This window comes from Budorcas taxicolor, chromosome 9, assembly GCF_023091745.1.
Source record: "Budorcas taxicolor isolate Tak-1 chromosome 9, Takin1.1, whole genome shotgun sequence".
In the NCBI taxonomy this organism is placed as follows: Eukaryota; Metazoa; Chordata; class Mammalia; order Artiodactyla; family Bovidae; genus Budorcas; species Budorcas taxicolor.
In genome coordinates, this window is record NC_068918.1 from 61,141,288 (window position 1) to 61,154,770 (window position 13,483).

The window sequence follows — 13,483 nt, forward strand, 5'->3', positions numbered from 1 at the left end:
GGTTTACTCATTCACTGGACTTCTAGACAGCCATGAGAATGAATGATCTACAACCACATGCAAAATTATGGATGGACCTCAAGCATAATGTTAAGTAAAAGCAGCTAGACACAGTGGAATGCACACTGTATGATTCTGTTGCATACAAATCTAAGTACAAAAATAGACACAGCTAATCTATGCTGTTAGAAGTCAAGACATTGATCATCTTAGTGAGGTGTGGTTTGCATAAGTTTTTGACTAGATGAGAGCATGAGGGAAAGATTCTAAGTAATACTCTGTTTTGTGATCTCGGTGATGGCTACACAGTGGCGCTCAGTATAGAAAAGAATCATGAAGCTATACATCTTTAATTATGTGTGTATAAAATACAAATACAATTTTAGAAGTGAAAAAAATATTAGATGGAAAAAAAAGATAGTCACTGGCTATAAAAGTTACCTTTTATGGGTAGCCAAAGTTACCTTTCATTATTGTAACTTACATACTCATCTAAAACGAGATTGTAATGCTTTGGAAGTTAATACTAATACGCTGAAAGTTCAAAAATGTAGAACTTTACAATAATAAAACATAAATTTCAGAGTTCATGAATTCCATAACACAATAACAATAGTTGTATCCAAAAAGTGGTAGAATAATTGTAACATATAATTTTGAGTGTGAGCATTGAACTCAGGAATCATTGCTTTTGGATATTTAGCCAAAGCCAGAATTGTGAAAGGTCTACAATATAGAATTCCATTTCTGTTGATGTTTTGTTGGTGAAGAGAATAGATTTCAAGTCTTTCTGAGGCTGAAGCCCCTGATTTTTCTCCACAGCTCACTGCCTGTTCATTGTAAACACTCAGGGCTAGACAAATTTCTTACATGGTATACTTGAGCGTCACAGATAGCCAGTGACAAGGAGCAAATGGAAATAAAGTTAGCCAAAACCGTTTAAACTCTAGAACTCAAAAGAAGGTAGATTCCCAAGTTAAAAGACCCAGATAATTTATGTGACACCTTTAAAAAAAATTGTACATTTAAAATAATAATAATAATAAAATTAAATTAAAAAAAAGAATGTATCCATATTAAAAAAATTGTATGTTTTTATATGGGTTAACAATGTACTGGAAACACTGATTATACAGGGAAATAATATTTAAAAAGAAAAAGGGAAACTTAGAACTATTTCTGACGTACTTTCTTAGCATTCTCAAATTTAGAGAATTGTAAGTAGTATAGAAAAGAGTCTTTTTGAAAAAATCAAAATACTGGTCTAAATTTTTGTTTTCCACTTTCAGATTTGACCTGCCACCAGTTATTTTGTTTTCCATGGATGGATTTAGAGCTGAATATTTACAGACATGGAGTACTCTAATACCTAACATCAATAAACTGAGTAAGCCTCCTACTATCAGATGTGTATGGATGACAGGTTAACTAGTTAGTTAATCTCTAAATAGTGCAGCTTTCTTTTTGACCTTTAATGTTAGTGATTTGTCTCAGCCCAGCTCCTCTCAAGAGTTCTGATGACTTTATTATTGACATCTATTTTATACTTGTTGGCTCCTCCTTCTTTTTTTGCAGCATGCTCATCTTTTTGTTCATTTTGTGATTGAATATAACTTCTGCTCTGTGAAAATCTGTTCCTAGATAATGTCTCAAAAATGGTGCTTATCATATCTAGGTTCTAGGTTTTAGCAAGGTGGATATGACAAGTAAGAATAGGAGCCTGAAGGAACCCGAGGAGACCAGACAGACCAGCATATACCAAGGCTCCCATAGGTGAAGGGGCTTCCCTGGTGGCTCAGTGGTAAAGAATTTACCTGCCAGTGCAAGAGATGTGAGTTTGAACCCTGGTTTGGGAAGATCCCCTGGAGAAGGCAATGGCATTCCACTCCAGTATTCTTGCTTGGGAAATCCCATGGGCAGAGGAATCTGGTGGACTAGAGTCATGGGGTCACAAAGAGTTGGACACAACTTAGCAACTAAACAACAACAACCATAGGTGAAAAGTCCAGTATCTCTGTCCAGTTCTGCAATCAAGATGCCTGGAACCTGGCTCCACCTCTTACTAGCAAGTTTACTTCCCCTGTTGGTGCCCCAGTCTCTACATCTGTAAAATGTTCACTTCCCACCTAATAGAAATACCACGAGACTATATACATAGTGGACCTTGGATGGGTTTAAGTTATTACTATAATTGTCATTTTTATTGTCATCTTTATCATGATGTTGTATTTTTGTGTTAGGGCATAATTTTATAAAGTTGATAATAGAGAGGAATGGAGTAATAACCTATATTTGGGAAAAAAATCTGAAAGAGGATAGATACACGTGCAACTGAATCACATTACTGTACACTTGAAACTAACACAATGTTGTAAATAAACTATACTCCATTATGAAATAAAAAAAAAAAAAGAGGAATAGAATAGCCAAGGACATAAAGCTAAGAAATATCAGAGGGTTGGCTCCAGGGCCCACGCTGTTCAGTGCTCTGCAGTTCCTCTCTTACTTCCTCCTTTTGTTAGGCCCTCTTTTACATCCATGGTCCTCAAATTTTAGGACAGTTTTATTTTCCTCCAAATTATTTTTTTAAAAAGCTGCTTGACTCTAAGCTGATCACCTTTTCTGGACCTTAGATTCATCATTTGTAAAATGAGAGGATTCAGTTCAGTTGCTCAGTTATGTCTGACTCTTTTCGACCCCAGGGACTGCAGCATGCCAGGCCTCCCTGTCCATCACCAACTCCCGGAGCAGTATGAAAATTTTACAGTATGAAAATGAGAGGATTAGACCTAATTATTTCTACTGCTAATTCCAGCCCTAACATTCCTTGACTGTAGAAGGATAAATTACTTCCCCTTGCAACACAAAGGGCTTTGACTCTTCAGCCTCCCCCTCACTCTTTGAGGCAGATCTTAAGCTAACAGATTAAGAGGTTGGTCTCTGACAGAACTGGCTCCAAATTCAGGATTTGTCAACTGCTGCTGAGTCACTGTGTCCTGGAAAGTAATTAACAACACTCAGTTTCTATTTCCTTATCTGCATTTCCTCTAGTAGTCTAGATAGCAAAACCTGGGTCCCAAAGGGAATTTATCTAACCAGGCTGAACCGAACCTCTTTAGAAGTGGAATTATTTGATTTGTTCATCCCACAGAAACTTGGAAAGGACACCAGTGAAATATTGGGCCATTGAGAGTCTTCCCTTTTGAAGATTTATACTATTTTTTAATAGTTTAATAGTCTCTTTAATGTGTGAAGACATCACCAAGGCAAAATGGGCTCTTCATTTCTAGGAGGCCCAATTAAGAGTAGATGTGGTAAAAGAGTTAGGATTAGGACCTCCAGAGAATGGTAGGCTTGAGATGAGGTATGTGACAGAAGGCATCACTTTAAGGAAGTCTAGGACTTCATCTCCATCTCCATCAAACTGCCTGGAGACTGAGCATGGTCTAATACCACAGTGCCATGAGATATACCGGTGACTACCAAAGGGTCATGGACTCTAGTGAGAACATTTTTTGTCTCAATGTGAATGAGAACAGACAAAAGAAGGTCCAGGATCAGCAAACTGTCAAGTGAGATAGAAGTAATTTGTCTTGAACTGGACGTCAGATTTCTTGGAAAGTTAGATGTGAAACTGGGGTTATGATAAGACTAGTAGTAAGCATCCTTGTATCCCAGGGATAAATCTCGCTTGACTTTGGTGTATGATCCTGATAATGTGCTGTTGAATTTGTCTTACTAGTATTTTGTTGAATTTTTTTAATCTAAATTCATGAAGGTATTGGCCTGTAATTTTCTTTTTCTTTAGTATCGTTATCTGGCTTTGGTATCAGGGTAATGTTAATCTCACAAAATGAATTTTAGCATATTCTCTCCTCTTTGTTTGTTTGTTTTTTGGCAAAGTTTGAGAACTGGCATTAACCGTTCTTTAAAGGGTTTCCCTGATAGCTCAGCTGGTAAAGAATCTGCCTGTGATTCAGGAGACCCCGGGCCTATCCTTTCTTTCCCCCAAAGAAAGGATAGGCTACCCACTCTAGTATTCTTGGGCTTCCCTGGTGGCTCACTTGGTAAAGAATCCACCTACAATGTGGGAGACCTGAATTCAATTCTTGAGTTGGGAAGATCCCCTGGAAAGGCTACCCTCTCCAGTATTTTGGCCTGGAGAATTCCATGGATTGTAAAGAGTCAGGTATGACTGAGCAAATTTCACTCTCCCTTTTCACTTTCCTTCTTTAAATATTGGCATTAATCCACCTTTAAAGGGCTTTCCTGACAGCTCAGTTGGTAAAGAATCTGCCTGAAATACAGGAGGCCCCAGTTCAATTCCTGGGTCAAGAAGATCCTCTGCAGAAAGGATAGGCTTCTTTAAATATTAGGTAAAATTAACCTGGGAAGCCATCTTGGGCTTTTCTGTTAGGAAGTTTTCCATTACTTGTTATTGGTTGGTTCAGATTTTCTATTTCTTCATAATTCAGACTAGAGAAGCATTAGAAGTGTTAGTCACTCAGTCATGTCCAACTCTTTGTGGCCCTATCAACTGTGCAGCCCACCAGGCTCCTGGGTCCATGGAATTTTCCAGGGCAAATACTGGAATGGGTTACTTTTCCTTCTCCAGGGGATCTTCCTGACCCAGGGATTGAACCCAGGGCTTCTGTATCATGGGGAGACTCTTTACATTTGTTCATAATAGTCTCTTATAATCCTTTTTCTTTCTGTAGTGTTGGCTTCTGACTTCACTGATTTGAGTCTTCTCTTTTTCCTAATGTAGCTAAAGTTTTGTCAATTTTATCTTTTCAAAAAACCTACTTTAATTTTGTTGATTTTTAAAATTGCTTTTCTCTTCTCTGTTTCACTTATTTCTGCTATAATCTTTATTGTTTTTTTTCTTGTTCGCTGACTTTGGAGTTTGCTTGTTCTTTTTCTAGTTCCTTAAGGTATAAAGTTAGGCTGTTTGCTTGAAATTTCTTCTTTATTTAATGTAGCTGTTTACTGCTATGAACTCCTTTCCTTGAAGCGTTTTTGCTGCATCTGTACATTCTTCAGCTATTTTATCCACTCATCCATTCAGTCTTCTATTCCTTCTTACAGTTTATAGTTACTATGGGTATATATTTATTCCATATATGTTTTCAAATTTTTGGTGTATTTTCTTTTTAAAAATATGTTTTTTAAGGAACAAAGTATGCAAATAATAAACTTAAAAAATGATACTGAAAGTTACAACAGATTCTTTCCTGATCTTCCTACTTTTTCTCTACAGAAGCAACTATTCTTTATTATTTTTATCCTATTTATTGTGCATCCTTCCAAAATTATTCTGTTCAGTCATAATTTAAGTGATTAAGATCAGGAAGAAATGATGATAGGTCTTGCTTATGATGAACTGTTCTCTAATAGCTCTTGTTCAAAGGCAGGTGGTTAAAAATGGTAGCTTGAATCTGTAGATAGTCCACAGATATGTCCTGTTTAAGACTAGGAAAGTGTCATGTTTTCACATCACTGGTAACTTAGTTTGCTTTTTATTCTATGCTCTGTGCCTTTAGACACATTTAAGAATTTGAACACATTATACATGCTTCAGGGAAGTAAAAGCAGAAATCTCATATCTCTCTTTATTGTATGATTGTCTTCTCCACTTAAATTCTTCTAATTATGTCAGTAGATTAGATCTCATTTTATATTTCTTATCATATGATTTCATAACAATATTAAATATATCTTTGTCTATTTGAGGACAAGGTTTATTTGTTGGTGGTACTGACTAAAAAAAAAACAAAACAAAAAATGGTTATTTTAATCTTTGATTATACATTATGACCTAGAGCAAGCTTTAGGTTCAAGTACATCAGAACCACTTTGGGCACTTGCTAGAAATGTAGATTATTATTATTATTTTTTTTTTAGCTCCTTTCCCTCCACCTTTCAACCCTCACTATCCCCACCAGATTCCTATTTAGTAGACTTGATATTGGATCCAAGAAGATTCTGAAGGAGGAAATTCCTGGATCATATTGGAAATACTGGTTTCCTGGCTGGGAAGGAGACCAACTCCAAGCCTATTTGAGAAAAACTTTATTATTTGCAGATGCAAAGTTTGTTGCTTTCTGGACAACAATCATTTGCATCTTTTGGTTTAACCTAAATAGAATCTCGAGTGGTGAAGTTCTCTTTTAGAATTAGAGGTGATAGGATTTTGGTACAGAAAATGTCTCATACTTCACCCTTGCAGAGGAAATAGCGATGTACCTTAGTGGTTCTGACCTTCTTCAGCAAGGTTATTGCACAGATGAAAACAACAAAATAACTGAAAGCAAAATTAATGCCCTGCTTTGTGGAAAACAGAGCACAGGAAACTTCGCCGATCAAATGGAAACTGTACTGAAAACAATAAGGTGGAAAGTTAATTTTGTAAACGTTGCTATGTGGCGTGGGCTTGTGCATTCACACAAGTCCAATTCCTTTTCGGTTTTCTAGATAGTTGTGTTGGCTTTTGTTATATTGGGAAGCAAAGATTATATAGAAAATTTTACTTTAATGAGCCAGGTCAGAAAGAGTGGAACAGCAAAAGCAAATACAACTGGCACTGTGTTGAAAGTTTAGGGTCTTTTTAGCTCAGGTGTCAGCAGTCTGGGCCTTTGGGCCAAATCTGGCCCACTCTGCTTATCCCTATGGTCTGCTAATGCTGAGAACTGTTTTCGTTCTTAAATGGTTGAGGGAAAAAAGAACACCTTGTGCCACGCAAAAGAAATTACATGAAATTTCTTTGTCTTGATGTCTACAAATAAAGTTTTGTTATAATAGAGCCATGCCATTTGCTCAAAGCCTATTTACTTATTATCTGGCTCTTCACAGAAAAATTTTCCTGATACTTGACTTAGCACTCTCCTCTCCTGAAAACTGTCATTCCTTGAAACAGAGGAATTTTAAGCATCAGAATTTTAACCTCTTGCTATCTGCAATTCACCCCCTAGTTAGTTTTCTATTTCTCTGGGAAACTTTCATGTTCATAATTTTAGTTATTCAAACAACTTCTGAGGAAGAAACAACGTCTTAATTTCTCACTGTCCTTTGTTGCAGAAACATGTGGAGTTCATTCACAATACCTGAGACCTGCCTTTCCAACCAAAACCTTCCCAAATCATTATACCATTGTCACGGTAAGTGCTTGGTCCAGTGGCAAGACTGACAGAGCCCCGATGGGCAACTGACCACACCAGACGTGCTGAGGCAGGAGCTGGCCAAGCCACAGATTCAGGATCATGTGTGGTAGCGATCACAGCTTAATTCAGGCTGGGAAGGAATGTCTGAGTATGAGGCCAGTCCAGGGCTATGAGATGTTATCTATGAATGAATGTCCCAGTGTTCAGCTTATTTATCTCTGTGACAGGCCAAGATAGCCTCTAGGAAATGGGAAATACCTTCTACTCTGATTGTTTGATTAGCCCCCATTTATCTGAAGGTCTGTGGGAATGGTAGGCTATGTATGCAGACAGCCACTTTGATGTGCAGAATCTCTTTCTTATCTAGTTTTAAAAATTATATTTAATTTGGTGAAGTCTCTTATTTCATAGTTGAATTCAAACTGGCTATATCTCTTTAAATAAAGCAAATAGAGCAATGAATTCTCTTCAGTGTATGAGAAGATGTACATGAAATGATCAAAATGAACTCAAAGGAAGATTGAGTTTTTTAATATTTATAGATTCAAGGCACATCTTAAGGAGTCCTCTGCCTCAACCTTTCTTGCCAAAGAATATTATATTTTTACTACTTTGCATTTAGTCTTTTATTACTGTGTGTTAGTTGTTCAATCGTGTCTGACTCTTTGCAACCCCATGGACTGTAGACCCCCTGGCTCCTCTGTCCATGGGATTTCCCAAGCAAGAATACTGGAGTGGGTTGCCATTCCCTTCTCCAGAGGATCTTCTTGACCCAGGGATCAAACCCAGGTCTCATGACTGAGCAACTTAGCGCAAGCACCCGCACGCACACACACACGTGTAAGTCTACATACATAATATATAATACATATATGTGTTGTGGTCATACATATATGTATGTTGTTGTTTAGTCGCTAAGTCATGTCCAACTCTTGCAACACCATGGACTGCAGCCTGCCAGGCTCCTCTATCCATGGAATTTTCCAGGCAAGAATACTAGAGTGGGTTGCCATTTCCTACTCCAGGGGATCTTCCTCACTCAAGATTGAACCCACATCTCTTATATCTTTTGCATTGGCAGGTGGAATTTTTTTCCACTAGCACCACCATATGTCTATATAAATAAGGGATTATGTATAAGTGCTATTACTATTCTATATATGTGCATGTATCCATATTCATATATATATAGTAATGTTCTGAAATGATGACCCTAAAAGTCTATCTAAATGTAGTTATAATTGCCTATGGTATCATAGACATTCAGTGAAAATGTGTGGAATGATTGAATGAGTCTTTGTGACTGGAATGAATGAATGAGTGGATTGATGGATGAATGATAGGGAGAAGCACAGAGACTTGACAAGCTTCCTTCTAGAGTGCTGATAACACATTTTAACCCATTGGCCAACATCTGATACTTAATAGCTTCTATGTAACAAATATCTTGCTCTTATGGCCAATAAACCAATTCCTAATCATTATTGTAATATAGAATCTATAATCAGAAGTTATTTAAGAGTTACATTAAAACCATCAACACAAATCATCTTCCTAACATCATTCATTTGCAGCTATGGACCATGGTGGAACTGGTATATATGTAAAAATAATACATGTATTTGGTATTTGGGTTCAGATCTAGGGGTTTTATATTGAAAGGTATATGACTTCTTTTCAAATAAAAATTATAGGTCTTATGCTATTTCAATTTAAATGCATGTTTTGTTAATGTATTACTTTATCTTAAATCTTTTTTTTTCTGAAATTATCATTTTAGGGGTTATATCCAGAATCACATGGCATCATTGACAATAATATGTATGATGTAAACCTCAACAAGAATTTTTCACTTTCTTCAAAGGAGAAAGATAATCCAGCTTGGTGGCAGGGGCAACCAGTACGTGTCATTCTCCATTTCCCCACATGACAATGGATCACTGTTCTCTCTCCACTCTGAGTTTTACATTGTCTTTTTAATTTCTCAGAGCTAAGGGTGGGAAGGTGCTTAAGCACTATTTATAATTATGATTTGGATCTTTTCAATGTATATAATTGTTCACCTAATTTGCCTTGAGACTTGGATGTTGAATTATAAATATATCAACCTGGAATTTACTCAGAAAGATTATCTGTTAACTTCTAACTCATTGCATTTTATAAATTTTTAAAAGGGAGAGAAGAACTGTACAATTTTACTAATTTGAAAAATGATCTTTCTTATTGCTTTCCTATGTTTTTTGATTTTTGAAATGGATACCTAGATAATAACTTTTTAAAACTGCTGCAAGGACAAATTCAAAATAATTTCAACACCTTTTAATAATTAAATAATTTTGCAATGGTTTAATATTGTTCAGTTTCTCATAAATAGCGCCATTTCTACTCAAACTGATTATTTTCTTGACCTCCACTTATTTAAAATTTTCTCTTCTTATAGATCTGGCTGACAGCAATGTATCAAGGTTTAAAAGCTGGTACTTACTTTTGGCCAGGATCAGATGTGGCTATAAATGACACCTTTCCTTCCATATATAAGAGATACAACGGGTAGGAAAACACCTGCAAATGTAATCCTATCTAGGCAGGAATGATTTGAATTTTTTGTTTGTTTGTTTGGTCTTAATCATAATGGTAATTTTATTTTTCCCATTATTTGGGCCAAAAATCTTGAAGTCAATGTTGATTCCTCCCTCTTACATCTCTTATCCAGTTTGTCAGTAAATGCTTATGCCTCTAATTCAAGATATATGCAGTCTGAGAATTTTTGATTACTTCCAGCACCAACACTGGTTTGAGCTGTCATCCTCTTTGTCTGTATTACCTCAGTTGCCTTTTAACACATCTCCCTCTTTCTATGTCTGTTTCTTGTAATCTATTCTCAATTCATCAGCCAGAATAGTTATTTAAAAAAAAAAACAAGTCTGAATACGACACTGTTTTGCACCCCTCACTTTCAAGGCTCTCAGTTTTGTACAGAATAAAGCCAACAAGCCCTGGTTGGTAGTGGCCCTGCTATCCCCTTGCCTCTTAGACTCCTTTCCTAACATTTTCCTGGGTTCTCTCACCCTTCTCAAGCCATGCTGACATTTTTGGTGGCCCCAGTACACCAGGACACCAAGCTTGCTTCCACTGCAGGGCCTCTGCAAAGGCTATTCCTCTGCCCGATATAATCTGACTCCATTTATCTGCATAGCCCACTCCTTCACCTCCTTCTGGCTGTTGCTCAAAAATTACCTTCTCAATATTGTCTTAGCCTGATCACAGTAAGATATCAAATTCAAATTCTCCCACTTGAGTTTCTCCAGTGCCCCTTCTTCTGGTTCCCGTCTTCCTTTTTTTCCCGCATTTATCACCTTTTAATACACTATGTAATTTATTTATGGGCATCACTGACTCAAAGGACATGAGTCTGAGCAAACCTAGGGAGACAGTGAAGGACAGGGAAGCCTGGTGTGCTTCCTTGTGTTCATGGGGTCACAAAGCCTGGTGTTCATGGGGTCACAAAGAGTCTGACACAACTTAGCAACTGAAGGACAACAAACGGCCTATTTATTGTTTGTCTTCCTTGACTCTAATATGACCTCTAGGAAGGAAGGCATCTTTGGTTTTCTCACTGATAAATTCCATTTAAAAGGAACAAAATTATGGCTGACAATAGATAGTACACATAACTGCACAAATGAATGAAGTGAACAAAAATAAGCAAATTGAATGGATGAATAGTAACTAATGTAAAACAGTTTTATTTTAATTGGAGTAACAGTGAAGGAGAGATGAATGAGAAGGAAAGACACAATTTATATCAAGGCACAAGTATCTCTGTATAGATGTTGAAAACAGGAATCTCTTTGAGTAATATTAAATCCCTCTCAGTGTTCTTATAGTATATGAACACCAAAGAAACGTCCAAAAATATCAATCTGTCTCCTTGAGTAGGAATATAACAAAGTTCTCCTTGAGTTGGTGAATTTTTTAAAGTTATTTTTACTTTTCATTTCAGAAGTGTCACATATGAAGAGAGGATATTTACATTGTTACAGTGGCTGGACCTACCCAAAGCTGAAAGGTAATACTTAGTGTCAGGGAAGTGCTGGCTTAGCGGGTTATCTGTGGGAATAAAGTGAAAGTATTTCTTTACTTTAAATGACTATTTTGGGGAAAAAACAAAGCAAAACTTGGCATTTCCTTTTTATGGGCATTTTTCAAGAATTGTTCCTAAAACTAGGCATTTAAAGAAAGAACTTGTGTGGCAGAACAAAGGGTCAGTAAAACGTCATAAACCAGGAAACACAAAGGGCTGAAGCACATCAAGAGAGGCCTTAACCGCAAGAACAAGACAGATTGTTCAGAACTGAGTCAGACCAGTGCTTACATCCTGGAAGGTCTTGTTTACTTCCTGCTGGACCACTGTTCTTGCCAAGGCCAAGTGGAACCACTAGGCCTGGATGAAGAGAAGGAGGTGAAAGTGAAAGTCACTCCATTGTGTCCAACTCTTTGTGACCCCATGGACTATATAGTCCATGGAATTCTCCAGGCCAGAATACTGGAGTGGGTAGCCATTGCCTTCTCCAGGAAGACAAGGAAAGATTAGAGGAAAAGAGGAGGAAGCTGCCACAAAGTTCCAGATCCACAAGTCTGCCAGATCCAACATGTACCTTTATTCCAAATGAATAACGTCTCTCTCTGTTTCGATTTTACCCCTAGACCCGATTTTTACACCGTATACGTGGAACAACCTGATTCTGCAGGACACAATTATGGACCAGTCAGTGCTGGAGTAAGTTTTTCTTTTTTAAACAAAAGTAAATCATCTGACCTTCACCCACAGCATGAAATGCTATTCTTTAATTTCCAATGAATACAAGTGTATGTGATATATATAAGAAGACATAAATAGTTAAAAATATAAAAAATAATCTGCTTAATCAGCCATAAAATAGTTAGAAGTCTGAAAAGAATATCTCTTATTAACCATATCTTGATTAATTTGATAACATTTATTGAGTACTTAGATTCTGTGTTGTTACTTCATGTAAGAAGAACATCAAGGCTAGATCCTGTGTGTCAATATGTTAATATACCCCATTTCAAGCCATGTCACCTGAAAGTCCATTGTGAACTATCAAGCTGTCTATCAAAGCACAGTTCCTTAAGAATTCATTATAATTAGACGATATATTACTGATCAGGCAGAGTTATTCTCTGTCTAAACCGCCATTACAATTCAAGTAGACTCTTCAATACTTGTCTCTTCATTATCTAAACCATTTTGTATTTACTACAGAAATATAGTCCTTAAGTATGATTTTTTAAACAAGCTGATTCTCTTCTAAAACCCACTCGAGCCTGCATTGTCTTAGACACAATGTAAAGGTGCAAAGGTCCCGTGAGTATGGTGTCTCCCACCCCCCCACCCCCCCACCCCCGCCGCCATGGAGAATCACATCATGGTTGTCCTCAGTTGGAATGCAAGTGTGTTTATTCTGCTAGTGTGACTTAGCTGCTGGTTAGAAATAACCTTCTTTTCCCTTCTCATTAAATCAAAATGATTTCTAATACAAGCCGCACTCAAGTCTGACTACTTTGAACCCATTGGTTTTTTTAGTTGCTCAGCTGAGTCTGACTCTTTTGCGACCCCATGGACTGTAGCTCGCCAGGCTCCTCTGTCCATGGGATTTCCCAGGCAAGAAGAGTAGAGTGGGTTGCCATTTCCTACTCCAGGGTCCCTTCCTGACCCAGGGGTTGAATCCACATTTGTTGTATCTCCTACCTCGCCTGATAGATTCTTTACCGCTGAGCCACCAGGAAAGCCCATGGAACCCATTAGTCCTCTTTTATATTTCTACGCCACCCTTGACTCACAGAATTCAAAACCTAATCAGGTTATTCTAAGAGTGAATGGCTTCACTTCAGTTCAGTTCAGTCCCTCAGTCAAGTCTGACTCTTTGTGACCCCATGGACTGCAGCACACCAGGCTTCCCTGTCCATCATGAACTCCAGGAGGTTACTCAAGCTCATGTCCATTGAGTCAGTGATGCCATCCAACCATCTCATCCTCTGGTGTCTCCTTCTCTTCCCGCCTTCAATCTTTCCCAGCATCAGGGTCTTTTCAAATGACTCAGTTCTTCACATCAGGTAGCCAAAGTATTGGAGTTTCAGTTTCAACATCAGTCCTTCCAAAGAATATTCAGAACTGATTTCCCTTAGGATGGATTGTTTGGATCTCCTTGAAGTCCAAGGGACTTTCAAAAGTCCTCTCCAATGCCACAGCTCAAAAGCATTGACTCTTCAGCACTCAGCTTTCCTGATAGTCCAACTCT

The 13,483-nt window shown here is 37.5% G+C and overlaps 1 protein-coding gene across 1 annotated transcript in view; it reads left to right on the plus strand.

Annotated features, from left to right (window-relative positions):
* Positions 1-13,483, plus strand: part of ENPP3 (ectonucleotide pyrophosphatase/phosphodiesterase 3) — an 82,657-nt gene that overhangs the window by 28,923 nt on the left and 40,251 nt on the right. The window contains exons 6-11 of the mRNA XM_052645924.1: positions 1,290-1,387; positions 7,078-7,157; positions 8,941-9,060; positions 9,601-9,710; positions 11,164-11,229; positions 11,868-11,940. Of these exons, the coding sequence (XP_052501884.1) occupies positions 1,290-1,387; positions 7,078-7,157; positions 8,941-9,060; positions 9,601-9,710; positions 11,164-11,229; positions 11,868-11,940 (547 nt within the window). The remainder of the gene's footprint in view (positions 1-1,289; positions 1,388-7,077; positions 7,158-8,940; positions 9,061-9,600; positions 9,711-11,163; positions 11,230-11,867; positions 11,941-13,483) is intronic.